We start from the raw sequence: 27,821 nt of genomic DNA, 5'->3' as shown, positions 1-27,821 counted from the left end.
GGTGACCCCTGGGTCCCACTAAGGCTGCACATTGCTCTCACTCTGTGAGAGGAAGATATCAAATATGGTTAAGTCAAGGGCCTTAACTCTGTTATTGCAAGTGCATTATTGTTAGTATAGTATCTGGAGATTTCATTGCATTTTGTGATATGCTCACCTAAACCTTGGTATGATAGTGGAAACATTGCGACAGTGTCACCGAGTGGTTAAGGTTGTTGACTTCAAACCACTTGCCCCATTGTTGCTGCTACATCACTGCCCCACCAGTGTCTTAGGATTCCTTCATATGTGGAAGCTTTTGTGCTAGCTTCTGAATGTTAGAGGTTCTACTCAGCTGCCCGTTTGTGCATGAAATAATGCATCACTTGAGGGTTTCGTCCACCAATAAAATTTGAAAGTTGCCATATGATCTCTACAGTGTTGGTGCAATGTTCAATCCAACCCCCTTAAAAAACCCAAGACACTTTAGCATCTGTCTACAGCAACAACTTTTGCTCTTAAAAACTTAAACTTCAATCTGTTCATCTTATACCATCATGGCCCTCTTGTTTATTGGATTATAAGGACTACTACACATAACTTGTAGCTACAGCCATTTTTATCATTATCAATCTTGCATCAAGTTTGTTGAACTGTATTTTAGTTAATATATGTGATATTTGGTTGGTTAGGTGATATCTTCTTTGGTTTTGTAGCAAGTTAAATTACCTTTAGTATTCTATCTAGATTGATTATAAGAGATGAAATACTCTTGTTCACATTTGTCCTTATTCAAAGGCATTGTTAATTTTACTTTTCTGAATTGTTTGCTTTTCACATATGTCTCATTGCATTGTTTAGGTACAAGTATTATTAATTCTCAGTTTTGTTGATATTATGAGCACTGTCGTTTTATTAATGTGAATTTTTAATGTGGCTCTTCTGTTTATGGGGCCTAGGGCATGTATTTATTCTTTGTATACACTGTAATGTGCTAGGTTCTAAATGGCACAATTTTAAAACTTTGTCATGTAAAAAGAAGCAAATGAAATCAGCTGCATCAAGACAAAACCAACAAATGCGCAAGCTGGTCTGGATCCATGCTGGTCGCAAACGCACTTTGTTGGTTTTGTCATGACGCGGCTCAAATAATATTTAATTTTGTTTGGAGTCACACATAATTTTGAGCATCAGTATAAGAAGTCAAGTTTATTGGTGATAATATGTTTACAAATTTTTACTTCTCATGAAATAATTTTGATTCAATCTGGGTTTATATGCAAAGTGAAATCATGCACCATAATACAATATATACAAATTCTTTTCCGGAGATATATACCAAGTGTAAAAATGCCTCGTCATTAACTTGTTCAGGATGATGCACAGTGATATTTTTGTAAAATTTTAGTTTTTATTTTAACATATACAGGTAATTTATGCTAAGTAATTTTTAAAGTTACCCCAAGCACTAGGTCCTTAACTTTAGTTATCCCACAGTTACAGAGTTTGATTGTTAAAGAGAAAATCAGAATGTTGCATGTGACACCACTGTCTTGTATTTGTGAATTATGCTATTGTTATTTTGAGGAGTACATTTTATTGGCATTTAACATTTGTATGTTTTGTTAGATTGATATAAACAGGGTTTGTTTTTTTAATCAGAATAATTTGATGATTTTTTAGGGATTATAGGTCCAATTGTAGGACATGCATTTTGGGGTCAAGAAGTACCGGGTTCGAGTCCATTCCGGAACATTGCTAATTTCCTTGAGCACGAAAGTAACCCTACTTTACTTCACAACATCTACGTGTTGATAAGTACCCAAAAGGGCACTATACAGTTTACTCATTATTTTGTGCCCCCCCCCCCCCCCAGGAGATTGATAGCTATATCCTAGTAGCTTAATGACCAGGCCAAATGTTCACAAAGATTCAAGAATCAAGAACTTAATTTATAAAATATAATTAAATCTATGAGAATAAACAATGGAGAAATATAGACATATTCTCCACTGTTTATTCTCATAGATTTGTTATTCAATATTAACATAAGCGACAAATGATATTGAAGTTTCAAAAAAACGAACAACATTACTTTACCTAACCAAGATATTGGCATTTAAATCTTGATCTTAATCCTAATTGAACCTAATTTTGAACCAGTTATGATATTATAGTTGTAAAATTTGTATTCTGTCAAATTTAATTCCAAAATAATATTGTTTCTTTCACATTAGCAGTTCTTTTTACATTTTGTTTAGGTACCATAATTTTTATTATCTTAACATAATATGATTTATATTACTGTCAATACAGTAATGAAAATAAAACCAGTATAATTTAATTCTGATGTGATATTTTCTTTATGAATATGGGGCCAGGATCTGCTGTAAAGTCTGTGAACCATGCCATGTGCATGAAATTCAGACTATAAAATAACTCATTATCTTTATATTTGTCATCTTTAAACATTTTTTTTCATTCAAGTTTAGAAATGGGACCAACATGTATGTTTTACATTTTAACTTATTAGCTCGACTATTCGAAGAATATGAGAGCTATTGTAGTCGCCCCGGCGTCCGCGTCGGCGTCTGCGTTGGTTAAAGTTTTTTGTAAAGTCAAATATCTCAATTATTACTTGAGATATTCAATTGAAACTTACAATACTTATTAATAGTAACAAGGTACATCAGATAGACAAGTTTGATAACTCTGCCTACAATATTGACAGAATTATGCCCCTTTTTAACTTAGAAATTTTGGTTAAAGTTTTTTGTAAAGTCAAATATCTCAATTATTGCTTGAGATATTCAATTGAAACTTACAATACTTATTAATAGTAACAAGGTACATCAGATAGCCAAGTTTGATAACTCTGCCTACAATATTGACAGAATTATGCCCCTTTTTAACTTAGAAATTTTGGTTAAAGTTTTTTGTAAAGTCAAATATCTCAATTATTGCTTGAGATATTCAATTGAAACTTACAAAACTTATTTATAGTAACAAGGTACATCAGATTGACAAGTTGGATAACTCTGACTACAATATTGACAGAATTATGTCCCTTTGGAACTTAGAAATTTTGGTTAAAGTTTTTTTGTAAAGTCAAATATCTCAATTATTGCTTGAGATATTCAATTGAAAATTAAAATACTTTTTTATAGTAACAATGTACATCAGTTTGCAAAATTGCATAACTCTGCCTGCAATATTTGCAGAATTATTTGCCCCTTTGAAACTTAGAAATTTTGGTTAAAGGTTAAAGGTCTTCAAAGATATTTACTTGAAACTTTACACATGCACTTAGGGTCATAATTGGAGGGTCATAATTGTATGTCACTGACCAAGTTCCATAACTCTATCTTGCATTAAGGCTGATTCATATCCCCTTTTCTACTTAGTCTCTTGGTTAATGTTTACATGCAAGTTTTACATATCTCAATAACTATTAAAGATATTTATTTAAAACTTCACATATGCATTTAGGGTCATAATTGTAGGTCACTGACAAAGATCCATAATTCTATCTTGCATTTAGGCTGATTTTTCTCCCCTTTTTCAACTTAGAAATTCATTTGTAAGCTGTTATCTCAATAACTACTAAAGGGTTTGTGCCTTTTTTGGGACAATTTTATGCATTCATAATAATTAAGCAGTGATTTACTTGATAAAACATCTTAATAACAAGCCTTTGTACCTTTTCTGTCAAATTTATGTATTCATAGGTAATTAGTATTATTATACTCAATAAAACACCCTTGTGACATTACCTTCCGAATAGTCAAGCCAATACTGTTTAATTAGACTCTCTCTAAGGCCTATAACAAGAATTTATAAAAAAAAATAGCCCTTTTGTAAACTTAAAAAATTTAACATTATCAAGGCTCTTTTACTATCAAGCACTTAGAATAGTCGAGCGTGCTGTCCTACAGACAGCTCTTGTTTATTGATATAATGTTAAATATATATTTGTATGTCAAATTAAATGTTGGTCACAAGTTATTTGTGTACATTAACAGATATTTTAATGAGAATATTAAATATTGAAATTCACTTTCATTCAATTTTATGATCATGTATAGTTAATATTAAATTGTGTTACTGTATACTGTTTTAGTTTTTGATTAAATGTAGTGTTGATGAAAGCTACCAATGAGGTAATCTGCCATTCCTTTCATGGATGGCCTGTTGCCAAGTGGTTAAGGTCATCGACTTCAAACCACTAGCCCTTCATTGCTGTGGGTTCAAATCCTGACAGGATTTTTTCATGTGAGGAAGCTATCCAGCTACCTTATGGAACGTTGGTGGGTCTACTCAGGTACCCGTTCATGCCTGAAATAATGCATGGCATTGACCTATACTGAGTTGTCTTCCTCCACCAGGAACACTGGAAAGTCACCATATGACCTCAACTGTGATGGTGCGACATAAAACCCAACCAAAAATATCACAGATGTCTAGTGTGCATTATTATACACAATTTCTTTAAAAACTTTTCCTCCATAAACACTAGCACAGGGGAGGATGGAGCTCTTTTGATAACTTGTCAGGTAGTTCAGATGTCACGCAGTTTGTTGGAAAACTTTTGTATATACCGAAGAAACACTCGTCAAAAATGGTAATTTTCATCTTTAAAAAAAAAGTTTTAGGTGCCAAATTAAACTTTGATGATTAAGCTTGCCTAACATATTGCATTATGTGTCAGAAAATTGATAGTCCATTTTTCAATGCGTCTTGCTTAAATTCTGGTAGTTTTGCGAAAAATTTGCATTACTATTTACAAATTTCCAATGACTCTTGTTTCAGAAGCTGAGACAACATACACTTTATTTCTTTCTAAATCTCTTCTATTACACATTATAAAGCCCTCAACCCGAAAAACTATACATAAAACATAATAATATACATTTTCTTTCAATAATTTATTTACATTTTAACAAGACACAATTTTAAAACCTTACATTAAAAACATTCTTTTTTTCTGCATTGATACTTGAAAACATAAAATATTTTGGATACAGATCGAAACATTGTGGTGTTTATTTTTCTTTCCGGTAGTTCAATTATAACAAAAAAAATATTACTGCTGTATGTGTATTATATCTTTATGTAGATTAAAACTTCTTTGTTTACAATCCATCAGACATATATTTCAATCAAAATTACGAGGTGAATCATAATACTTTTCCTTCAATTAAATAGAGGATATTTGTTTAGTTCAGTGTAAGATCGGAATATATTTCACCGAGTGAGCACCAAAAGGTACATTTCACGAGTGGCGCAGCCACGAGCGAAATATTAACTTTTGGTGTTCACAAGGTGAAATATTTCAATCTTACACTAAACTAAACAAATTTTCTTTTTATTACATGCAAAGAAACGTTTTAAAAAGACATTAAATCTAAAACTGAATGAAAAGCGCGCCAAATAATAATACAACGTGACGTCATTTACGACGTCACCTCATTAAGTTGGTACCCAGTATTGTGCACGCTGGTATTTCACTGAAACAACGTAAGGGGCTTAAATTCAAAACAGTGAAATTACCAGTTTTATATCACTGATATATTTCTATAAACCACCGAAAAGCATGTAATAAATTCATATATTTAGGCATCTCACTGTTATAGAATTAATACAACATATTAAGTAACACATATTTTTCTCATTTTCATGAAATAATCTACATCCAGTAAGGATTTGAGGTAACCCAATGACCTTTCATCTGGTTTTTAGCTCTGTCACTGGTTGTGAATAATGATTTGTAAGCTGAACTCGCTTTGGGGTCTTTTTGTATGCTTCCCTTCTTAAACAAGTCTGTTTCATCATTTAAATTTCTCGCAATGCTCTCATTGGGCATCTTTTCTTTTGCGTCTGATGTGAACTTTAACCCTTTACTGCCATTGGCTAATGCAGAATGTCCATTGGTCAATTTTGAATCTGAGGTATCAAGTTTTGCTTTTTTACTTGTACTTGGTCCATTGTCAGCCTCAGCAGCTGAAGACGATGTGGCTGTTTCACATTTCTGTTTCTTTGACTTCTTTGCTTTCTAAAATAGAATAACATATTACCTGAAATATGGTTCTAAAAGATCGATCACAGAGATTCTTGAAAATGAAATCATCAAAGAAAATGTTTTGCAGTACAATGTATCATTATTCCTGATATTCTGTTATATGAATTTTGTCAAAAGAGCAGCTAATTTCCATATCCAGTTACTTAATGTTTCCTCTAAAAGCAATCCTTTTGAGACTGTCAACATTTACAAGTCAAAGTCATAGTAAAGTCCTCTACAAAGGACATAATATTTATTATACTCAAGGCTCCAACATACATATTAATTACTACAGAATAGGCCTACTGATTAAAGTCCCAATAAAATAACCTTCCATGTGATAATTATTCATTGCAAAGAACTAACATATAATACATGTATGTTCCCTGAATGTATCTCTGAAAGTATCATAATTTTATCATACCATAATTTCTACCTTTTCATATTACCAGCATATTTAAAATATTTTAATATTAGTTTATGCCAATATCATGTCATAAAACATAATTTCAGCATTCTTATTACAACACTGATACATTCATTGTACTAACATTTGTTAAGAGATGCTAGTATATGAAGTTGAATTTTAGCCAAAACCATTGTGTTAAATTAACTTCATGTACGTTAGTTTAATCTTTTTACTAGCTTATATAAGGCAATAAATAAAACATCAATCATCTAACTATGATATTAAGTTTAGTGATTATGATGATAACATGCATGATGTTTTTGCACATGTAAAATAGTGACGGCGAGACAGAGCGGTTAACACGTCAGATAGTAATTTAAGGATTGCTGACGGCGTGGGTTCAAACTCTGTCAGTGGCAAGCCGTTGTTTCCTTGAGCAAGAAATTTTACATTCATTGCTTAGTACTGGTTGGTTCAAGGAACGGATTCGAGAATATTTTTAAACTTAAATAAATTCTTATATTAACCTTTTCAAGTTTTTGCTGTAATCGTTTCTCCGTCATACGAGCATGTAAAGCATCAACCTCCTCCTCTGTTCCGTTCAACGGTATTATATCATTCTGTGTGAACAATTCACCACACTGTAAAACAAAACAATATCTCAATATACATTATAACTGTACAACATCACTCAAATACACAAGTTTTCTTGCCCTTTCTGCAATAAATACAAATATTACCTGTACTATATAATTTCATGATAATTATGATTAATTTTGGGCTTTGTTTTGAGGTCATGACCTTTTCTACTGGTCATAAAATTCTGCTAATGTCAGTGCTACTGGGAAAAGATTAAAACATTCAACTTGCAGATAAAAAGAATAACTTGTTCAATAAATTCAGAAAAGGGAAACTATTCCACAGAGTGTTTGTGGACATTGATGATCATTGATCTACAATTAGATCCTAGGGACAAATTCGGACAATATGTGAACTTCCAAGAGAAAAGCGATGTACCACAATTATTTGGATAACTAACAAACTGTGTGTTAAATATGTAAAATATTAAGGTTAGCAGTTGTGATTAAAACACTGTTCATCATAGCAAACAATTTTTTATATCTTATAACTTTTATCTAAGGGGTATATTTCTGTGAAGCTTGCTCTAAATATTTACAGAATTGTAATGATTTGCTAGGTAGAAAAAAATGAATAGTAAGCAGACACAAGAACTGAACTTTTAACCCTACATAGTACAAACAAAACAATCTGTAATTCTTTACATACCTTATGACAGGCACTTCCTTTGAGCTCTTTAAGGGCTCTCTCTGATAACACACAGCCACAGCTCCATATATATGAGAATCTGTAACAAATATTACAGATTATAATTAAAAGATGTTTTTTGTTCGTTTGTTGGATTTATGTTGTAACAACACAGTTCCAGGTCATATGGCGATTTTCCAGCTTTACTGGTTATTGAAGACCTCATGTACCTCTCCATGCATAATTTCAGGTACAAACAGGCACAAGCATAGAACCATTAATGTACCCTATAGCTAGTTGGAGAGCTTCTTCACATAAAAGAATCCTAACTCTCTGGCAGGATCAAACCCACAGCAGTGAGGGATTAGTGGTTTGAAGTCAATAACCTTAACAACACATCCACAGCCTCCCCTATATTTACCTGTTTAAAATCCTACTAAGCAATAATGTTTACCTTGTAAGCTAACCCTACAAAAAAATACTAGTAAGTTATATCAAATTGCAACTAAGTACACAATGGAACACAATTTACTTCTTAGCTTACCATACAACAAAATTTATGAAGCATTTCAAAAGTTATAAACAAATAACCTTGATTTTAAATATCATTTCTGGCTTCTGTACATCACCTTCATAACAAAAAAATTTTACTCAACTAAACTGTATATCCTTTCATGGATATGAGAGATATTAAAAGGACAGTAAGTTAACAGTAACTTAACTTTTAACTTTATATATTGGTGTTGTAGGCCATCTCAATAAAATAAATATTTGACCCAAAAATCATTTTAATGGGTAAATGAGAAATAAAATGTACAAGACTTTGATTGCCCATACATTGACTTTAAACTTTACCTTGAGCTTAAAGTGTGAGATTTTTGCATGTTGTCTAATTGAGATAAACATCTGACCCACGTTTAACAATCTTTCCTCAAGCCATTAAAAAGATATAATATATAAATAATGAATACAATATTGCTTAAGGACGGACAGACAAACAGACAACCAGAGGCATTACATGATAAATATAGGTACATGATTGTATTTAAAAATAATATATCAAAATCAATGTTCTGAACTCACTTATGCACGCCATTCATCTCTAGTCCAACAACAGGACATATATACTTGGCATCTTGTGTATCAATATACCTGTCACCTTTCTCTGTCTTGGAATTAGAGAAGTTACGATTCTCCGTCAGCTTCAACTGCTTCAAGTCCTAGAAAATAAAGCAAATACATTATATACTCTTGATGATTGAATGGAATAGATTTCGTTAAAAGTGGTACTTATATATATCTATACAATTTATTTATCGACAGAAGGTGCAAACTGACCTGTATCACTCACATGAACAGTTGCAAAAGTAGATAACCAGTTCCAGATACATGTAGGGATATTCTTTATCCAAGAGACATGAAAGTCTAAAACTATCCCAGGACAAGGCCGTGGAGCATGATTAATCAAACTTTTGTAAAGCACCACTATGCAATGAAACATGCCAAATAATAAAGCCATGATGAACCTGTCTAAAGTTTTCAAAAAAAATAAATTCTTCTTAAAAATGCTTTGAAACAAAAGATGAAACCTGACTATGGTGGAGGGGAGAATTTATATTACAACCCTAATACATATATTTAAACTCAAAGCCCTGTGGTTTCATGATTTTTTAATATGTGAAGTATTAAGTCTATGTTTTGAATATTGTCAAAATATAAAATCTTTGTTGAAAACACTGAATGGCCAGAACACATGTTAGCCAATATAGTAGAAAACTTTTACAGTATTCACTCACCTTGAGTCCACGAAGGTGCTCAAAACTTGAGGCACATTCAAACTTGCTTTTGTCAATTAGAAACTCTAGGGCTGATTCTTTGTTGTACAACCTGAAAATAAATCAACAGTAAAAATAGAATACAAAGTTGGTCACAAATAAAAACAAGTGAGTAATTATTATTTATGACCCTGTATTAACTGATAAATACTCATTATTTTCCCAAAAGGATTTCTTCATAAACACTGTCATAGCAGCAGGATGTCATACTAGGTATTAAAAGAAAGCTAATAAGCAGCATGGTTTCAAATAAAAGATAGGCAAACAGTTGTTTCCTTGAGCAAGAAACTTTTCACTCACTGCTCATTATTGGTTGCCAAAATTTATTTAAAGAAACAAGGCTTTATTTCAGCAAAAATTGAAGCCAGAAATGGTGGTTGGGAAATTAGTGACCTTCATAATTATTAGGGTAAATCATGCCTTTTTGTGAACTCAACATTTTAGAGTAATTGGTTAGGTTTATATTCAAGAATTTATACTTCCAGTTCTGTTAAATGTGTATTCATGAGTGGTAGTCAAAAGCATTTATTTTCCGGAAAAACTTCAATTTTCAAAATAGCAAAATTAAGTCACTCATGAGAATTTCTGATTTAACAGAATGATTAATTAAAGTAAATATCTTCAGTAGACTTGGGTGGATATCCATCTTTCTTCATCTTGTTGAACTGACAAAAATTATTGAAGCAAAAGTTATTTCAACGCTTGACACTATGTGCACTAAAGTGTTATCAATCACTTACAGAGAGGTTTGATCTTGACCTCCTAAGGACCTTTGTTTAAAGAGAATCAGTAGTTTGGTTGAGGTGATATGGAGCAAATAGTAATTCTTATGCCAAAAAGATTGACCTTGAACTATGTGTAAGTTCCTCACATACCAAAAGATATATGGTCACAGAATCTGTGAAGTTAAAATTGCAGGAATCATTGAGCCAGGGTCACTGCATACCGCAAACATTGTTGTTTTCTCATTTATACCAGTATTGAAGTCAGCAGAAACACAATTGCTAAAAAAAACAATCAGACCAATGTAATACCATAATGGACTTGGAGCAAATATCTTTTTTATTATTATTTAAATGCACATAAGAGGGCCTGGCCCCTCATTCTATTGTTACAGACTAAATTTATTACCATTGCCATTCATATTGCCCCAAACATAATCTAGTTGCTTGTGCAGATCAACGAAAAAACATTCCATATTTAAATCCCTTCCAGAATATGTGAAAATATGCAATGTTTTATTTCCAGGTAAATACTATTAGAGAGTTTAAATTTAATGGACTTGTTGAATTAAAAATACACAAAATCTATTTCATTTATATCCTTAGCATCTCAAAAACAAACATTTAATATCTTTTCTGTAAAGATAACATCCTTCACTAAACATCCTTCATTTATTTTTTTTCTCTCTGGGAAATGTGAGATCTTATCAAAAATTTATCATTGCTTTTCTGCTGTAAAACAAAACAAGAGCAAGAGTCTGTTCAGTAATGTACAGAATTCACCACCAGCTAAACCTTTTTCTGATTTATGCTACAAATCTTCTACTGTATGCTATTTTTTTTCTGTTACATCAGGATATCTGTTCCGTATTCATTTTATATACTAATACAGGCAAGCTTTCATTACAATATAAATAGTTTCAAAAATTGTATTTAATTTCAGATAAATTAACATGTAAAATTCAGACAACCATTTCAATGAAAGTCAAATAAATGCTGAAGGAATTTTAAAATTACTCTCCTTCAGCATTTAAGTTCAATATTATATATAAGTTCTTTTTGAGTCAGGTGGATGAAAATATCAAGTGCCTAAGCATATTAATTTTCTTCCATGAGCTTTCATCTGCATGGACCCAACAAACTTTTGTACTGTAACTGAAAAGCTTCCTCACACAAAACAATATTAAGTCCCGGGCAGGTATTAAGTTTCAGGGAGAATTTGGATCCAGTTGTGAAAGGCAAGCGATTACATATCAGCAACCTAACATTGTTAACCCTAAAAAACCTTTATTAAACTCGTTAACAGTGACTGAAAAGTACAAAAGACTTTAACTCTTTAATGAAATTGTGATATACCATTATTAAACTATTTGATTATTAAAGTTTGTTTCTGAAGAAAAAACAGACAGAAGGAATTATGGGTAAAAGTTAATTAAAACTTGTAAAAAGCAAAGCTGGTTACTTAAAACTTGTAACATGAAAAGCTGTTTACTAAAAACTTGTAACAAACAAAGCTTGTAACTCCAATCTTGTAACAAGCAAAGCTGGTAACTTCAATCTTGTAACAAGGAAAGCTGGTAACTAAAATATTGTAAAAAGCAAAGCTGGTAACTTCAATCTTGTAACAGGCAAAGCTGGTAACTTAAATCTTATAACAAGTAAAGATGGTATTTTAAATCTTGTAACATGAAAAGCTGGTTTCTAAACACTTGTAACAAGCAAAGCTGGTTACTTCAATCTTGTAACAAGCAAAGCTGTTATCTTAAATCTTATAACAAGTAAAGAATTACTAAAAACTTGTAACATGAAATGCTGATTACTATAAACTTTTAACATGAAAAGCTGGTTACTAAAAACTTGTAACATGAAAAGCTGGTTACTAAAAACTTGTAACATGAAAAGCTGGTTACTTAAAACTTGTAACATGAAAAGCTGGTTACTAAAAACTTGTAACATGAAAAGCTGGTTACTTAAAACTTGTAACATGAAAAGCTGGTTACTAAAAACTTGTAACATGAAAAGCTGGTTACTAAAAACTTGTAACATGAAAAGCTGGTTACTAAAAACTTGTAACATGAAAAGCTGGTTACTAAAAACTTGTAACAAGCAAAACTGGTTACTTAAAAGCTGGTTACTAAAAACTTGTAAAATGAAAAGCTGGTTACTAAAAACTTGTAACATGAAAAGCTGGTTACTAAAAACTTGTAACATGAAAAGCTGGTTACTAAAAACTTGTAACATGAAAAGCTGGTTACTAAAAACTTGTAACAAGCAAAACTGGTTACTTAAAAGCTGGTTATTAAAATCTTGTAACATGAAAAGCTGGTTACTTAAAACTTGTAACAGAAAATGATGCTTAGACAGTAGCAGCTAATATTTATTGTATTGGGGAAACTGGGAAATATGTTTACAAAGAGATAATTGTAACGTGAGATAAAGGGGGATGCTGGACAAACACAGAAGAAATCTGCCTGGATTATTCCCTATGTTATACCACCATATTATTGATCTAGCATCATTAAACACAGACCTGCAGACACTACCTGCAGACTGATATAAAATACTGTAATGTGGTTTTCTATCTCTGAATATTGGAATGGTAGGTTACTTTTCTGTAATTTGCTTAGTGAACTTCATTTGGTGTTTTCAAATGAACTGCTGACTAATTTGGAAAAAAAATTGTATTGTTGTTAACAATGTAATGATGAATTAGTCTCAACAATTGTGTAATTTGCTATCATTTGCTATATATCTTAAATTAGACTAAACCTGTGTTTGAAAGAAATAATTTCCTGGATATATTGTTTTGTACAAGGTTTCACAAAAAAGGATGAGTCTGTGAAATGATTTAAAGATAATTTGAAAATGACAGTATTAACTTTATCAATGAATAATTCCATCAGAAAAAGGTAAGATTTGCTATATCTATAAATATTTTGCCAGATCAATTTGGGGTTTAAATCATCGTAAATATAAATTTGCACATTTAAAGTTACTAAAACGGTATTCTACTGAAGACAGTCTTGACGCTGGTCAACTTAGTTTAATGTGTAGTTATGTAAAAATTTAAATGTTTGCGGTAAATTTCTCCAAATAAAAATTTGGATAATTTCAAAACTGGGAAATTGAAAAAAAAGCATTTACATGTGTTATAATGATAGAATATACAATTTCTTTAAATAATTCAGCTTCAAATTCCAACCTATTGTTTGATAATTTAGATGCATCATTTTGGTTGATAATTTAGGTGTTTCATTTTGGTTGATAATTTAGATGTATTATTTTGGTTGATAATTTAGGTGTTTCATTTTGGTTGATAATTTAGATGCATCATTTTGGTTGATAATTTAGGTGTTTCATTTTGGTTGATAATTTAGATGTATTATTTTGGTTGATAATTTAGGTGTTTCATTTTGGTTGATAATTTAGATGTATCATTTTGATTGATAATTTAGGTGTTTCATTTTGGTTGATAATTTAGGTGTTTCATTTTAGTTGATAATTTAGGTATGTGCTTCATTTTGGTTGATAATTTAGATGCATCATTTTGGTTGATATATTTTTATTTAGGTGTTTCATTTTGGTTGATAATTTTGATGTGTCATTTTGGTTGATAATTAAGGTGTATCATTTTGGCTGATAATTTAGATGCATCATTTTGGTTGATAATTTAGGTGTTTCATTTTGGTAGATAATTTAGATGCATCATTTTGGTTGATAATTTAGGTGTTTCATTTTGGTTGATAATTTAGATGCATCATTTTGGTTGATAATTTAGGTGTTTCATTTTGGTTGATAATTTAGATGCATCATTTTGGTTGATAATTTAGGTGTTTCATTTTGGTTGATAATTTAGATGCATCATTTTGGTTGATAATTTAGGTGTTTCATTTTGGTTGATAATTTAGATGCATCATTTTGGTTGATAATTTAGGTGTTTCATTTTGGTTGATAATTTAGATGTATCATTTTGGTTGATAATTTAGGTGTTTCATTTTGGTTGATAATTTAGATGCATCATTTTGGTTGATAATTCAGGTGTTTCATTTTGGTTGATAATTTAGATTTATGATTTTGGTTGATAATTTAGGTTAATCATTTTGGTTGATAATTTATGTAAATCATTTGGTTGATAATTTAGATGTATCATTTTGGTTGATAATTTTGATGTGTCATTTTGGTTGATAATTTAGGTGTATCATTTTGGCTGATAATTTAGGTGTATTATATTTATTAATAATTCAGGACTGGTGTATTATTTAGAAAAATTTTTTCATCAGTCAACAGTTTTATAATTTATACAGCATAGCCAAACCAAATGTGCAGACACAGACATATATAGATGTAGCTGTGCAAAACACTTGTAACTCTTTTATATCAGTATACATCATTTTTGCACCAAGTCTTGGTACAATATACATGTTAAAAAGAACTAAATATATCTTTGAAACTCTAGAAATTTTTCTCTTTTCTATATACATATCTTCTTTTTTTATCCAATTAGTAGTTAAGATTATTAATACAATTTCATCATTTCTAGATTTTAGTGCAAAATTATGGTAATTTTATGCACATTTATAATGCAGAAGACATTTTCCTCAGATTTCTCAATTAAATATGACTTAATTGAAATCTGATGATTTAACTTAAAAAGAATTTAAGTATGAAGATTTTTTTCCAAAATTATTGAAATTTTACTGAATTTGAATAAACATATTTAACAATCAAAATAAAGAAAAAGCTTTTATTGAATGTAAGTAATTCTATCAATTTTCTTTCTATTTTGATTAAGTATATTCAGTTTGCGTTTCAGTACATTTAACATTGACATATAAAGTGATTTAGATAGCAAATAAGTAAAGTAAATACTAATCTACAAATAAATTGTGGGGTCATTTTTCTCGCTTGACAGTAAGGTTTATGATTTTTCAGATGCTTAAAGGCCCATAGCCCCATTACGTCTAAGAAATACTTTCATTTTTCAAAACCTTTCTAATTTTTTTTTTCTTGTTATAATTTTCAAAAAGTTACAAGTTGGCCATTTACCTGAACCATCTTTTACTTCTGGTGCTTTTGGCCAATAAGTACAGATATAGTGAATTAATACTTTGAATGAAAGTCAAAATACTACTTTATTTACATTTTGATACTTTCTTCGGGTCATAAGCATGTAACATGCTCTAAAACCATTATTTAAAGCTCATGAAATTAATATTTGCCCTTTCTTCAGAATAAATATTTTTTCGTTTCTGAGTCATAATGTGCCTTTAATGTTATCATTCATACGCTACTTTTTACAAAACAATTCAAACTTCTACCTTAAAGGTTAATTTACTCAACAGTGCGTGACATAATACGAAACTTGCAAATTATATCTTTTATTACTGCACTGAATGAAAACTACTTTATAAATCATGTACGATAGTAGGCGACTTTCAAATTTTGAATTATATATCAAATTTTATTGTATAGAATTTAAATGAGAAACAGTGTAATGTATAGAAAACATTCATAATAAATAAAGAACTTGTTCACAAAATGACATAAAATTATACCGGATTTTTTCTTATTTACAGGATACAGAGACCAGACAGATTTTCTAAGTAACTCTTCAGTAGATGAGATCTAAAATAAACATTTCATTTAGATGTCAGATATATCGGCACCTGACAATCTGTGCAGATATTGAGAAAAATAGATTTTCAAATTCTTGTGGATAATTTTAACTCTGTGACACTGATCAAACATGGACTGATAAAATTTTTCTAACATGACTCAGTGACTAATGATTTGATAGAGTTAATGTATGTGTTTACAAAAAATGAAAGAAAGAAACTTTTTATAAATAAATGAACTGACATTTCCTTTTCAATAGTGCTCTACTTTAGATGTAGAAAAAAATTGCTTTGGATAAAAAACATTTCTGAAAACGATATAAAAAAAAAGAGTTCTTCAACAGATTTAAGCAATATTTAAGTGTTTGGAGTACTTTAAACCAAAGGTACAATGCTGTTACTAGGATTACTTGAAGTTCCAACATGGCTTGCCTTTATCCTGTTTATAGTGTTTATCTTTTACCTATACACAGCCAGGAAACACAGTCTATTTCGCCGATATGGAATCCCTGCGGCAAAACCGAGCCCATTTATTGGTGGATTTGCTTCTCTAACAAAAAAAGGAATTATGGCTAGTGAATATGATACAGTCATGAAATACGGAAAAGTTGCAGGATTTTTTATTGGAAATTTGCCAACAATTTTTTTGACGGAGCCAGATATTATACGAGAAATATACATCAAGCGTTTCAATGATTATCCAAATCGCTCAAAGGCTACCTACGTTACAAAGTTTTGGGAACAAACAGTTCTACAAACAACTCATTATGACAACTGGCGATTTCTACGATCCACACTGACACCTGGCTTCACTAGCGGAAAACTTCGTAAAATGGATACGATTGTCATCAACTGCGTAGATAAGACAATGAATCAGTTGAAAGAGATGACGAAACAATCAGAATACTTGATAGATGTTGTACCAGTTTTCAAAAATATTACGCTAGATATAACATGTCAATCGGCAATGGGCGTGAAGCTGGATGTAGAGGATCAGGTGAATGAAGACTTAAAAAGACAAGTATCAAGATTATTAAACTTTAGTCTAGAAAAGAATCCCTGGTTGTTGCTCCTGTTTTTCATACCTGATGTGAAGTACATAATGAAACTATTTGATATAGACTTTAATGATGCAAAAGCAGTTGCGTACATTAAACAATCATTGGACACCATTGTAAAAGAACGCAAGGAAGATAAGAATTCAGAAAACATTCAAGACTTGCTTCAGTTGATGATAAATACACAAAAGGAAGAGAAAACAGCAAGAAAAACATCACAATCATCAGAAAAGGAAACTGACAATCTGACAGAACAATCTGATAAACAAATAAAACTGGAAAAACCACATCGTGGGATGACGGATGACGAAATATCTGCCAATGCGATGGTGTTCCTGTTTGCAGGAAATGACACAACATCAACAGCGATGATTTTCACAGCATACTTTCTTGCAACGCAGCTCGAGTGGCAGGAAAAAATTGTAAAAGAAATTGATGAGAACATTGGCAGTTCCGAACCGGATTACGACAACATTCAAAAACTTGTCTGTCTCGATATGTTTGTTTCGGAATCGATGCGACTGTATCCGCCTATAACTAGAATCAATCGTAACATTGACTTTGATTGTACAGTAGGGGAGTACAAGTTTCCGGGCGGAGTTTCAATCACAACACCTGTGTTCACTTTACACCGACTTCCTGAATTTTGGCCAGACCCAGAAAAGTTTGATCCGGAAAGATTCTCAGCAGAAAACAAGACAAACATTCTTCCCTATACATATCTGCCTTTCGGCGCAGGTCCAAGAAACTGCATAGGGATGAGGTTCGCAAACATGGTGTTAAAAATGACATTAGTAAAAATGCTGCAGAATTTCAAGATAAAGCCATCTCCAGACCTACAAATACCACCGAAACTAGAGAAGCATGTGTTCTGTAAACCAGTGGGTGGTATGAAATTAATTTTAGAGAGACGACAGTAAGCTTTGTTGATCACAGGTCTCCAATGTCTTCAGAATGAGACTATTATAAACTGTAAATTGAACAATTCTGACAATGTGATGTAAATAGAGACTGAAAGGTGTTTGAATAATCATGTTACATATAAATTATCAAGCACCATTTTTTAACAAAATACATGACTGTATATAAGGTAGTACTAGTAAACATTGGTTTGAAGACAATAAATTTTACATTTATTCTTATTTTAAAAAAGATCATCAGAATTTAAAGTACAACCTCAAATTAATTAAAGAAGACAATCATCGTTCACTTTTAAATATCATTGATTTTGATCAAAAAGTTCAAAACTTCATGTTCAGGAAAATCTTGCTAATCAAAATACATTTACTATTGAACCCTTATCAATTTATACAAACAAATTTTGATCTGTATCGCATTCTTTCACTTAAAACAGTTTACAGTGCACTCCAGATCTAATTGATTTCAACAGTCCCTAAAGCGAAAAATAAGCACCTGCCATCATGAATTAATTCATTGTTGATAGTTATGACTGTACAATATTGTATAATTATAATAGTATTGTTTGTTCTTATTTAAACATTTGACAGTTTATGTTTATTAAGTGTACATTGTAAATAAGATTAATTGCCAGTGCTGCTTTTTGTGCCACTATTAAAGCAACTCCACTGAGGTATTTTGATATTTGTTTGTTTGTTTGATTTTACGCCTTTTCCCAACAGTATTTCAGTCATATAGGCGGGTAGTTTCCTAACCATCGTTCCTGGAGAGTTACACCAGTTTTAAGCCACCTTCCTTCGTGCTAACTACCAAAGCATCTCCCAGGGATCAAACCCACGCCAGAGAGGTAACTGGATTAGAAGTCATTGACTCTAACCCCTCAACCACGGAGGCGGTATTTTGATATGATGGGAGTAGAAATATTTTTCTCGAGATTTGATGGGAACGGTTACTTGTATGGAAATTTTCAGAGCAAGCCATTACCCTGTTTTCCATCATTAATTTTGTGCATAATGACCCAAAAAATGAAAAGCATTGCAACTCAAATTGGGTTAAGAACCACACAAAAAAATTTAAATTTGATTGTGAGCATATTTCTTTAATGTCCATTGCAGATTTTTCCATTTTTAATTGCTTCACTTGATCTATATAAGAATTTAATTTTTTAGGCTTTTTTTTTTACCTCAGTGGAGCTCCTTTAACATTTTGTATTTCCCTAACACGCTATCAACATATGCTTTAAAATCATTAACATGTGCATCAAGCATTCTTTCTTGAATTTCTCTTGTTATTTGTTTGAATATGAATCTTTAATTTGTCAGTGTGCTCTTAAACATTTCTGAATTTTAATTTTAATAAACTTGATGAAATATTATCTTATTTTGAATATACTATATTTGTAAACCTCTCCACTTTGCAAATATATGATGTCTTTCATATGTGCATGCATCAGAAGTTTTAAAGTTTGCATGAATGTATTCTTTAATTTGATTTGATGCAAAGTTGCACAGAACATGTTTCATAAGAAAGATTTCTAGAAAAAGTGATCCAAAAATTTACTATGTACAGTGTTAGTGCCCAATTGCAGAGCCAAAAATATGCATATTTTATCATGTCTGAATTAAAATATATGCCAGGGACTGACATTTGCATGTACCAGACATTGACATTAATTTAGTCAGACATTGATATTAATATGCAGGTATGCCAGACATTGACATTAATAATGCCAGATATTGATATTTACATATATGCCAGATACTGATATAAATATATATGCCACACATTGACATTAAGATATGTCAGACATTGACATAAATATATGATGGATGTTAACATAAGCTTAAGACATTGACATCAATTAAGTCAGACATTGATATTAATATGCAGGTATGCCAGACATTGGTATTAATAAGTGCCAGACATTAACATCAACATATGCCAGACACTGACATAAACATACATTAACATATAACACATTTCTAGAATATTTGGATCAAAACTGCAGCCACTAAAGTGTAAACAAGCTTTTTCTATTTTTAGCTCCTGTGACCTAGTTTTTGACCAGAAATAACCCATCTTCAAACTTGATCTAGAAATTATCGAAACAACCTTCCTGACAAAGTTCCAGAATATTTGGATCAAAACTGCAGCTACTAGAGTGTTAACAAGCTTTTTCTATTTTCAGCTCCTATGACCTAGTTTTTGACCGGAAATAACCCATCTTCGAACTTGACCTAGAAATCATCAAAACAACCTTCCTGACAAATTCCTAGAATATTTGGATCAAAACTGCAGCCACTACTGTGTTAACAAGCTTTTTCTATTTTTAGCTCCTGTGACCTAGTTATTGACAGGAGATAACCCATCCTCGAACTTGACCTAGAAATCATCAAAACAACCTTCCTGACAAATTTCCAGAATATTTGGATCAAAACTGCAGCCACTAGAGTGTTAACAAGCTTTTTCTATTTTTAGCTCCTGTGACCTAGTTTTTAACCGGAGATAACCCATCTTCGAACTTGACCTAGAAATCATCAAAACAACCTTCCTGACAAATTTCCAGAATATTTGGATAAAAACTGCAGCCACTAGAGTGTTAACAAGCTTTTTCTATTTTTAGCTCCTGTGACCTAGTTTTTGACCGGAGATGACCCATCTTCGAACTTGACCTAGAAATCATCAAAACAACCCTCCTGACAAATTTCCAGAATATTTGGATCAAAACTGCAGCCACTAGAGTGTTAACAAGCTTTTTCTATTTTTAGCTCCTGTGACCTATTTTTTGACTCCAGATAACCCATCTTCGAACTTGATCTGTATTTCATTGAGACAAACATTCTGACAAAGTTTGACAATGATCCAATCAAAACTGTGACTGCTAGACTGTTAACAACCCAATTGTTGACGACCCACGACATAGCCCCATCACTATACCTCACCTTGACCACTTCGTGGTCAGGTGAGCTAAAAAGTTAAGTTGAAGTCAAAACAAAAAATTCAAGGCAAACTGTATTCTCAAGTTTCATCTGATCACAGGAATATTTTGACTATATTTATACCCAAGTATGAACTTTGTATGACATTACCCTTCTGCAATAATAAAATCACTAGTTTTTGTATCTGTCGTTCACATTTAGATTTCAAAATGAATAGCTAAATATGATACGCAACACTGCATATTTTTAATGCATGTCTATATACAAAGTGTATATGTAACAATACAACTACATAATGTCATTTTAGATACTATATAATATAGCACAGTAACAGGCTTTGTTACTTAGGCCCTAAAATAATGTTTAACTTGTCTGAATTATGACTGTGTCTGACAGAAAAACAAGATATATAAACCTTCAATTTGAATCAACCATAGATGTGGGAAACTAGAAGCCGAGGTCAAATTTCTTATGACATTGTTACTAAATAAAGTATCACATTAAAGGAATATGAAATATGTTTGAAATAGTGTAAGATTATACATCTGATACCTTTAGTATGTTAGAACTTAAAGTGGTAAGCATTTGCCACCAGCATAGAGCCAGGCCGGTCTGCACATCTGTGTAGTCTGACCAGGCTCTATACTGTAGGGAGACAATCATCAGATTTTTCATTTACATATCCCCATAATTGATAATGGACTGTTCTTAATATGACAGCTTAATAAAAATTAGCTGGTTAATGGTTAGTTATTTATGATGACACTTTTATTACAGACTCAAATTTATTAAAGAAGTCTGAATCTACGGTAGTCTTCAACCTTAGCGCTAACATAAAGTTGCGGGTTTTTTTAGTGTGAAATATTAGATTATTTGTCAAAAGGGAACCAAAATGATCCATTATAACTCGGATTTGAACCAAGGGCTATTACAAACTGCCTTGGTGAGTGAGAGATGCTGAAAAACCAGGATTGACAAATAAAATACCTATTTACATCTATATACAACTCACTAAATGCTCTTCTGTATTAGTTATAACCCACTGATCAATACATTATCAGCAAGTTCCGGATATTTAGATACATTTCATTAACATTTTATAAACAGGAATATTGATTAGTTTTTGGTTCATAATTATGAGATCCTTATCAGCATGCATCATTACAGTTTCGACATATGTAAAATACATGTACCAATACAGAGTGCTGGCATAGAAAACCACTTTAAAAAAAAACTTACTGAGAGATCTAATGAAATAACACTAACAGTGTAGAAATTCATTGCAAGGGGAAGTAACAATGACTTGAATAACTAACTACCTATGCAGTGGTTATCTGCTACTTACATGTTTATAATTATGAATTGAAAAAAGATTATAAACTATTTAAAGCTTGCAATAGTGTATTTTTTCTCAAAATAGGCAGCAGGGCGGAGTGTGCCTGGGTTGGGGGTTACTGACAAGGAAGTATATGATTTATGTAAGATTTTATGACAATTTTAATGCATTTATAAATCAAAAATGAATTTCCAAGAAAATCTGAAGGAAAATAAAATAGCATTACAACTCATGAAGCACTCATTCTCATTAAGAAACTCAAGAAAAGACACATAATAATTCTTTTATAGCTCAACATAGTGTACCTCCGATGGTACTTGAGAAACTAGCAAATAAATACAATGTATAGGACTCCCAGACAAATGAAAGGGAAATAGCCCCCACAGTTGTAGTTAATACAGATGGTCACATCAAATGTATGTGTACTGAAAAAATGAATGCACAATACAAAAGTAACATACCTTCCAAGCTCACAAGCCATTATAGGTTCACGTAATGGATCTTGAGTCAATGCACAATGCTTCCATTTTGCTGCAAGATCAGCTGTTTTATCTTTCTGAAAAAAAATATACATGCATATAGTACTAACTTTTTCATTTACTCTGGTGCTGTAGGGGCAAAGTGGGTGCAGGAGGATTGCAAGCTCTGTCATCTTGAGAAACTTAAAGAGAAAATTTGTTATTAACTGTAACCATTTTTTGTATATTTAATAAAATATTGAGCTTTTGTTCATTCAAAGGACAGATATTCAATTTTACATTTAATCAAGGCTAGTAACAGTCATGTCTACATCATTGTCGGAACCCATGGTACACATTCTGTATATACAGTAAATAGCACAGATTACCTAGGATGTGTCTACATATACATTTACGTTAATAACATGTTTATTAATAACTCTGAGTGATAACTTGATTAATGTAAATGTATATGTAGACACATCCTCATTAACCCTTACTTTAATAATTCTCTGGATTTATTATCTGTCAAAAGTTCAATGAATATTCAAAATACTTACCATGTACTAGTAAAATATTTCCTATCTATAAATTGGATGGAATAAAAGACCAATGAACTTTTTCTTGAAAGAAATGTTCATCTATAGTTATATATATATATGGTTACTTAAATGTATTTTCCTATACAAGTCTATATAAATCAAGTAATCCCAAGAGTGACGCCAAAATTGATCTCACGAACACAACACCTGCATTCTGCACATCTGTATTATAAGTAATATTTCTGCCAAATAGTTTTAATTTCTTTCTTTTGGTTTAAAAGATACAGAGGGAACACAAAATTTTGAAATTCATACAAAATGAATAAAATGTGACCTTGATTTTGATTAAAGGTAAGTCAAACCTGCACTCTGCACATTGTCAAAACATTTTAGCCAAGTTGTTCCAATTTCCTTCTAATAAGTTCAAAGAAGCAGACGGAACAGGAGATTGTCAAGGGACAGATAAACGGACGGACAGCCATGTTAGCACAGTTTCGACTGTATATATTTAATTATCATAACATTACCATTACAGGTTGTACTGGTATATTTATTTTCAAATAAAGGGAAGACAAAAATGATATTTGAAACAGAATGTCTTTGCTATATACTGTCATACAGTAACAGTTCTCAGATAAGTCCTACTAATTGTACTACGTGATGAGATTTTGTGCTATTTTTTATACCTCTAGAACATGTAGAAAGGAGAATCTTCTTCTCACATAACCCCCTCTGGGACATTAACATAAAGCGTGTATGTACAAAGTATTGTGTGGCGAATAAGTAGAAGTTTAAAAGAACAGTGTAAAAATAAAATCAACTCTGTCATATCATGGTCCCATGACTAGTTCTCCCTTGAAAATCTCAAGGCTGACTGCTGTGGCTAGGTGCTCTGGAGGCTGGTTCCACAGGTGGACCTTTGAGGCATAGATGATGTGGTTTCTTTTCAAGGAGATGTGTACTGTTCACATTTGCTGGGATTGAAGGACATCATCCTAGATGTGGATTCCACATGTTTTCCCATTTCTGGAGTTGATCAAGGTCTTCTTGGAGAACTAGTGTGTCTGTTTGTTTGGGTTTTACGTCACACCGACACAGTATAGGTCATACAGCTATGTTCCAGCTTTACAGTTGGAGGAAGACCTCAGGTGCCTTTCCATGCATTATTTCAGACACAAGAGGACACCTGAGAAGAACCACTGACGTTCCGTAAGCAAGCTGGATAGCTTCCTCACGGAAAGAATCCAAAGTCCCTGTCAGGATTGGAACCCACAGCGGTGAAAGGCAAGTGGTTTGAAGTCAACGACCTTAACCACTCGGCCACTGACACCCCAGCTAGTGTGTCAGCTTCTGATTTGATTCTTCTGTAAATCAGGCTGTCATCGGCAAAGAGGTGGCTGGTGGAAGTCAAGCACCTTGGTAGGTCATTGATGTAAAGAAGGATCAGAAATGGACCTGTCCTGATACTGTGCCCTGGAGTACCCTGGATGAGACTGGGAGGATGCTGATGAGTGGCCTTCAACAACCTGTTGGCTTTGGTCAGACATCAAATGCCTTACTGATGTCTAGTAGTATAGCATCTACTTGTTTTCCAAGGTTGAAGATAGGTCTTGAAGAGTGAGAAGTTGACTTTCAGTTGACGCGTTGTTTCCTAAATCCATGTTGTTGATTTGACAGGATATTGTGGTGGTCAAGGTGTTTCATTATTTTGCTATGTAGAATGTGTTAGGAGTTTGCTGCATACTGATGTGAGGGTTATGGGCCTGAAGTTGGCAGGCGGTAACCTAGTTCTGGCTTCCAAAACTTTATAAGTCACTTTTTAACATTTTTGTTTTTCAACTGATGCGGCATTAAAGTTTTGAATTAGATCCGTTACGAAACCTTACCAGAATAACATAAGTTGATTAAACCTTATTTTTCACTTGCAAATACACTTGTCCCATTCAATTCTTGTGCATTTTACGATTACACAATCAATTAATATAGTTCAATACCATTTAAAGTATCAATATTAATACCATCATTAAAATTGCCTATTTAACTTTAAAACATCAATTACGCCGATTACAGTCGGCCATGACATTTAGGTGCTAGGCGAGATCTTGTATGATGTCATTCGCAGAAACCAATTATTTAATATCGTTCTATACCATTTAAAGTATCAATATTAATACCATCATTAAAATTGCCTATTTAACTTTAAAACATCAATTACGCCGATTACAGTCGGCCATGACATTTAGGTGCTAGGCGAGATCTTGTATGATGTCATTCGCAGAAACCAATTAGAGTAGAGTTGTGTACTATATTTAGAATATCTTTGTTGACATGATTTCGAATTCGATACCATGTTACCATGTTTATTCAAGATAATGTTTTTATTAATTTTCATTAATTTTTTAGTACTTAAATATGATTATATTGAATATAGTACAAAAGTCAGTAAATCACCTTTTTCTTTAAAAAAAGTAATTTATAAAATTTTTGGAAGCACATGGGTTTGTAAAGGTCAATCTCGTAATCACATGGTCAAACATTTTGGCTATATGGCGGCCAAGTGCTGAATTTTTTACCTTGTCAGAAACTATTAGGTAGTTTATGTTCGTAATTAGATTTTTATTTGTCCATCCTTGGGTTATCAACAGATTATATATAGTTTTATCAAGGTATGCTTCACTTTACTTCATGGCATGTTCGATGAATTAATATGAGCCTGTCTGTCTTCAGCGTTCACGTCATGTCATAGTATATAAACGGGAACACTGAAGAACTTAAGCTAGCATTAACCTTTCTTGAAGACAAGTGATACACTTGCCAGGCTAAAATTGCCCTTCATTGTTGCAGAGAGGCGTTGATTATGAGGGTGAGAGCTGGATTAATGTCTTCGAATACAGCATTATGAGCATAGTCCTTCAGGAATTGTGTTGGTATGTTGTCAGGACCCGAGGCCTTATGGGGGTAGAGTCTGACACTTACGAACTTTCGCTATACGTATATGCAGTATTTCGATAGAGCGGAAGTCAGTGCGCGAGCATGCGCTTTGCCATATCTCGTTCAGTTACCGCTCACGTTTTAAACTCGGTTGCTATGAAGCGACACTCAAGTGTACATGGCTTTTACAAACTAAATATCAGACAAACACATTAAAACAATACACATAAAGTACACAAAGTTGTTTTTCCATATTAGTATTTTGCATTTTGAAAACTGATTAGTCAAACAAATATCTCAATATTCTTACCGCATTTAATGTATTGTTTATTATGTGATGACAGCAACGCTGTGTGTTAGATTACTTTCGGTTCAAGAAAAATTCATTTGTTTTACCATCAAAATCTCATTGGTTACCAAAGGAACCATATATAGATAGAAAGCAAAATAAACAAAGGTAAAGAAAAAATTGTCCGTTTCTGAACAAAAAATCGAATAAATAAATACAAAGTATTTTTAAAGGTCCCTTCTTTGAGTTCATTTGAAAGGGGAATAATTTGGTGGAATTTTAGACAGGGAAACAGGGAGTTATCTTTCATGGCTAGGAAATATGGCCGACTGAAATCATGCAAGCAAGTTTGTAAGTGTCTGACCCAGAAAATTTTTATCTCAGAATCTAATTTTGGCCCGTCAAAATTTTTACTATTTTAGTTCTTGATCTCAGTAACATAAAAAAATTGTTTTTACAAAATAAAACATGACAAATGAGTAAATTTGGAAAATTTGTATCACAAATCTTAATTTATCTTACCTGTTCAGGTTTCTGTTTGGTTCTAACTAATTCATCTCGTCTTGGTATTGTTCCACCATCACACCCCATCTTATGTAAAATGATAAAATGAATAAAATCAAAGCTTAAAATATAAATAAGTTAGATCTCAGATTTTTCTTGATTTTCCTTTCACAACAAAACGTTCGGATTACCTCGCCTTCCCCAAAAATAATCATTAACAAAGAAGCGAACACGAATACTTCAACGCTGATATTCGTACTCAAAACTTTCACATATTTAGATCTAATTGTTTAATTTCTGTGTGAGGAAATATATGACAAATGCCATACTGTACGGCTATAACTTTATGAATAACTTTTTTTGTCTTGAAATAAGAATTATTTTGTCAAATTATGCTTAAATTAAAATGAAGACATAAAGAAAACATTGAGTATGTTTGAGTACGGATTGAAATGTTTGTTACAATATGTTCGTGTCAACTGGCTTTACTTTAAGCAAATCTGGTACCCGGTACACGGTCACGTTCTATTTATTAAGTAACGCTGGAGACCAGTCTAAAATCTGGTTCCGTCATTTACACGTTGACAGTTGTAAAGGAACCAGTGGCACATAGAAAGGTAATTGAGCTTTTGCTAAATTTTTGTTACTGTTTTAATTGTTTTACTTCTACGAAACACGATTTCAAGCTGTCTTTAGAAGGTAATTATTTTATTCATGATCAGTTTTATCTCAAGTGTCACCTCTTGTTTGTTAATACATGTATCGATCTAGTTGTTTGTTTTTTGTGACATGACATTAAACATGTAGGCTACAGTTACTGTAGTAGTAAAGTTTATAGGAGTATAAAATAGAGATATCTAGAATAGAAATAATGAAATGATTGAGTTTTAAATAAAATTGCCAGTGATATTGTGAAGGGACTAAAAACAAATTATTATGGATAGGTGATGTGAAGGTGCAAA

General features: G+C 32.1%; 2 protein-coding genes across 2 annotated transcripts; one reads left to right on the top strand and one right to left on the bottom strand.

Annotated features, from left to right (window-relative positions):
- Positions 1–4,889: 4,889 nt before the first annotated feature.
- Positions 4,890–27,075, bottom strand: LOC132745743 (replication termination factor 2-like). The gene is made up of 7 exons (XM_060734713.1): positions 26,878–27,075; positions 22,597–22,691; positions 9,509–9,599; positions 8,796–8,932; positions 7,734–7,812; positions 6,974–7,087; positions 4,890–6,031 (listed from the first exon to the last, which is right to left on the bottom strand). The coding sequence occupies exons 1-7, from the start codon at positions 26,944–26,946 to the stop codon at positions 5,666–5,668; spliced, it is 951 nt and encodes a 316-aa protein (XP_060590696.1). The 5' UTR covers positions 26,947–27,075; the 3' UTR covers positions 4,890–5,665.
- LOC132745742 (cytochrome P450 3A24-like) lies at positions 16,233–18,084 on the top strand. The gene has a single exon (XM_060734712.1). The coding sequence runs from the start codon at positions 16,276–16,278 to the stop codon at positions 17,860–17,862; it is 1,587 nt and encodes a 528-aa protein (XP_060590695.1). The 5' UTR covers positions 16,233–16,275; the 3' UTR covers positions 17,863–18,084.
- Positions 27,076–27,821: the final 746 nt, after the last annotated feature.

Source organism: Ruditapes philippinarum, unplaced genomic scaffold (genome assembly GCF_026571515.1).
Source record: "Ruditapes philippinarum isolate M1 unplaced genomic scaffold, ASM2657151v2 ctg1383_1_1_1_1, whole genome shotgun sequence".
In the NCBI taxonomy this organism is placed as follows: Eukaryota; Metazoa; Mollusca; class Bivalvia; order Venerida; family Veneridae; genus Ruditapes; species Ruditapes philippinarum.
Note: the sequence above shows the minus strand (reverse complement) of the source record. Positions and strands in the feature narration are given on the sequence as shown.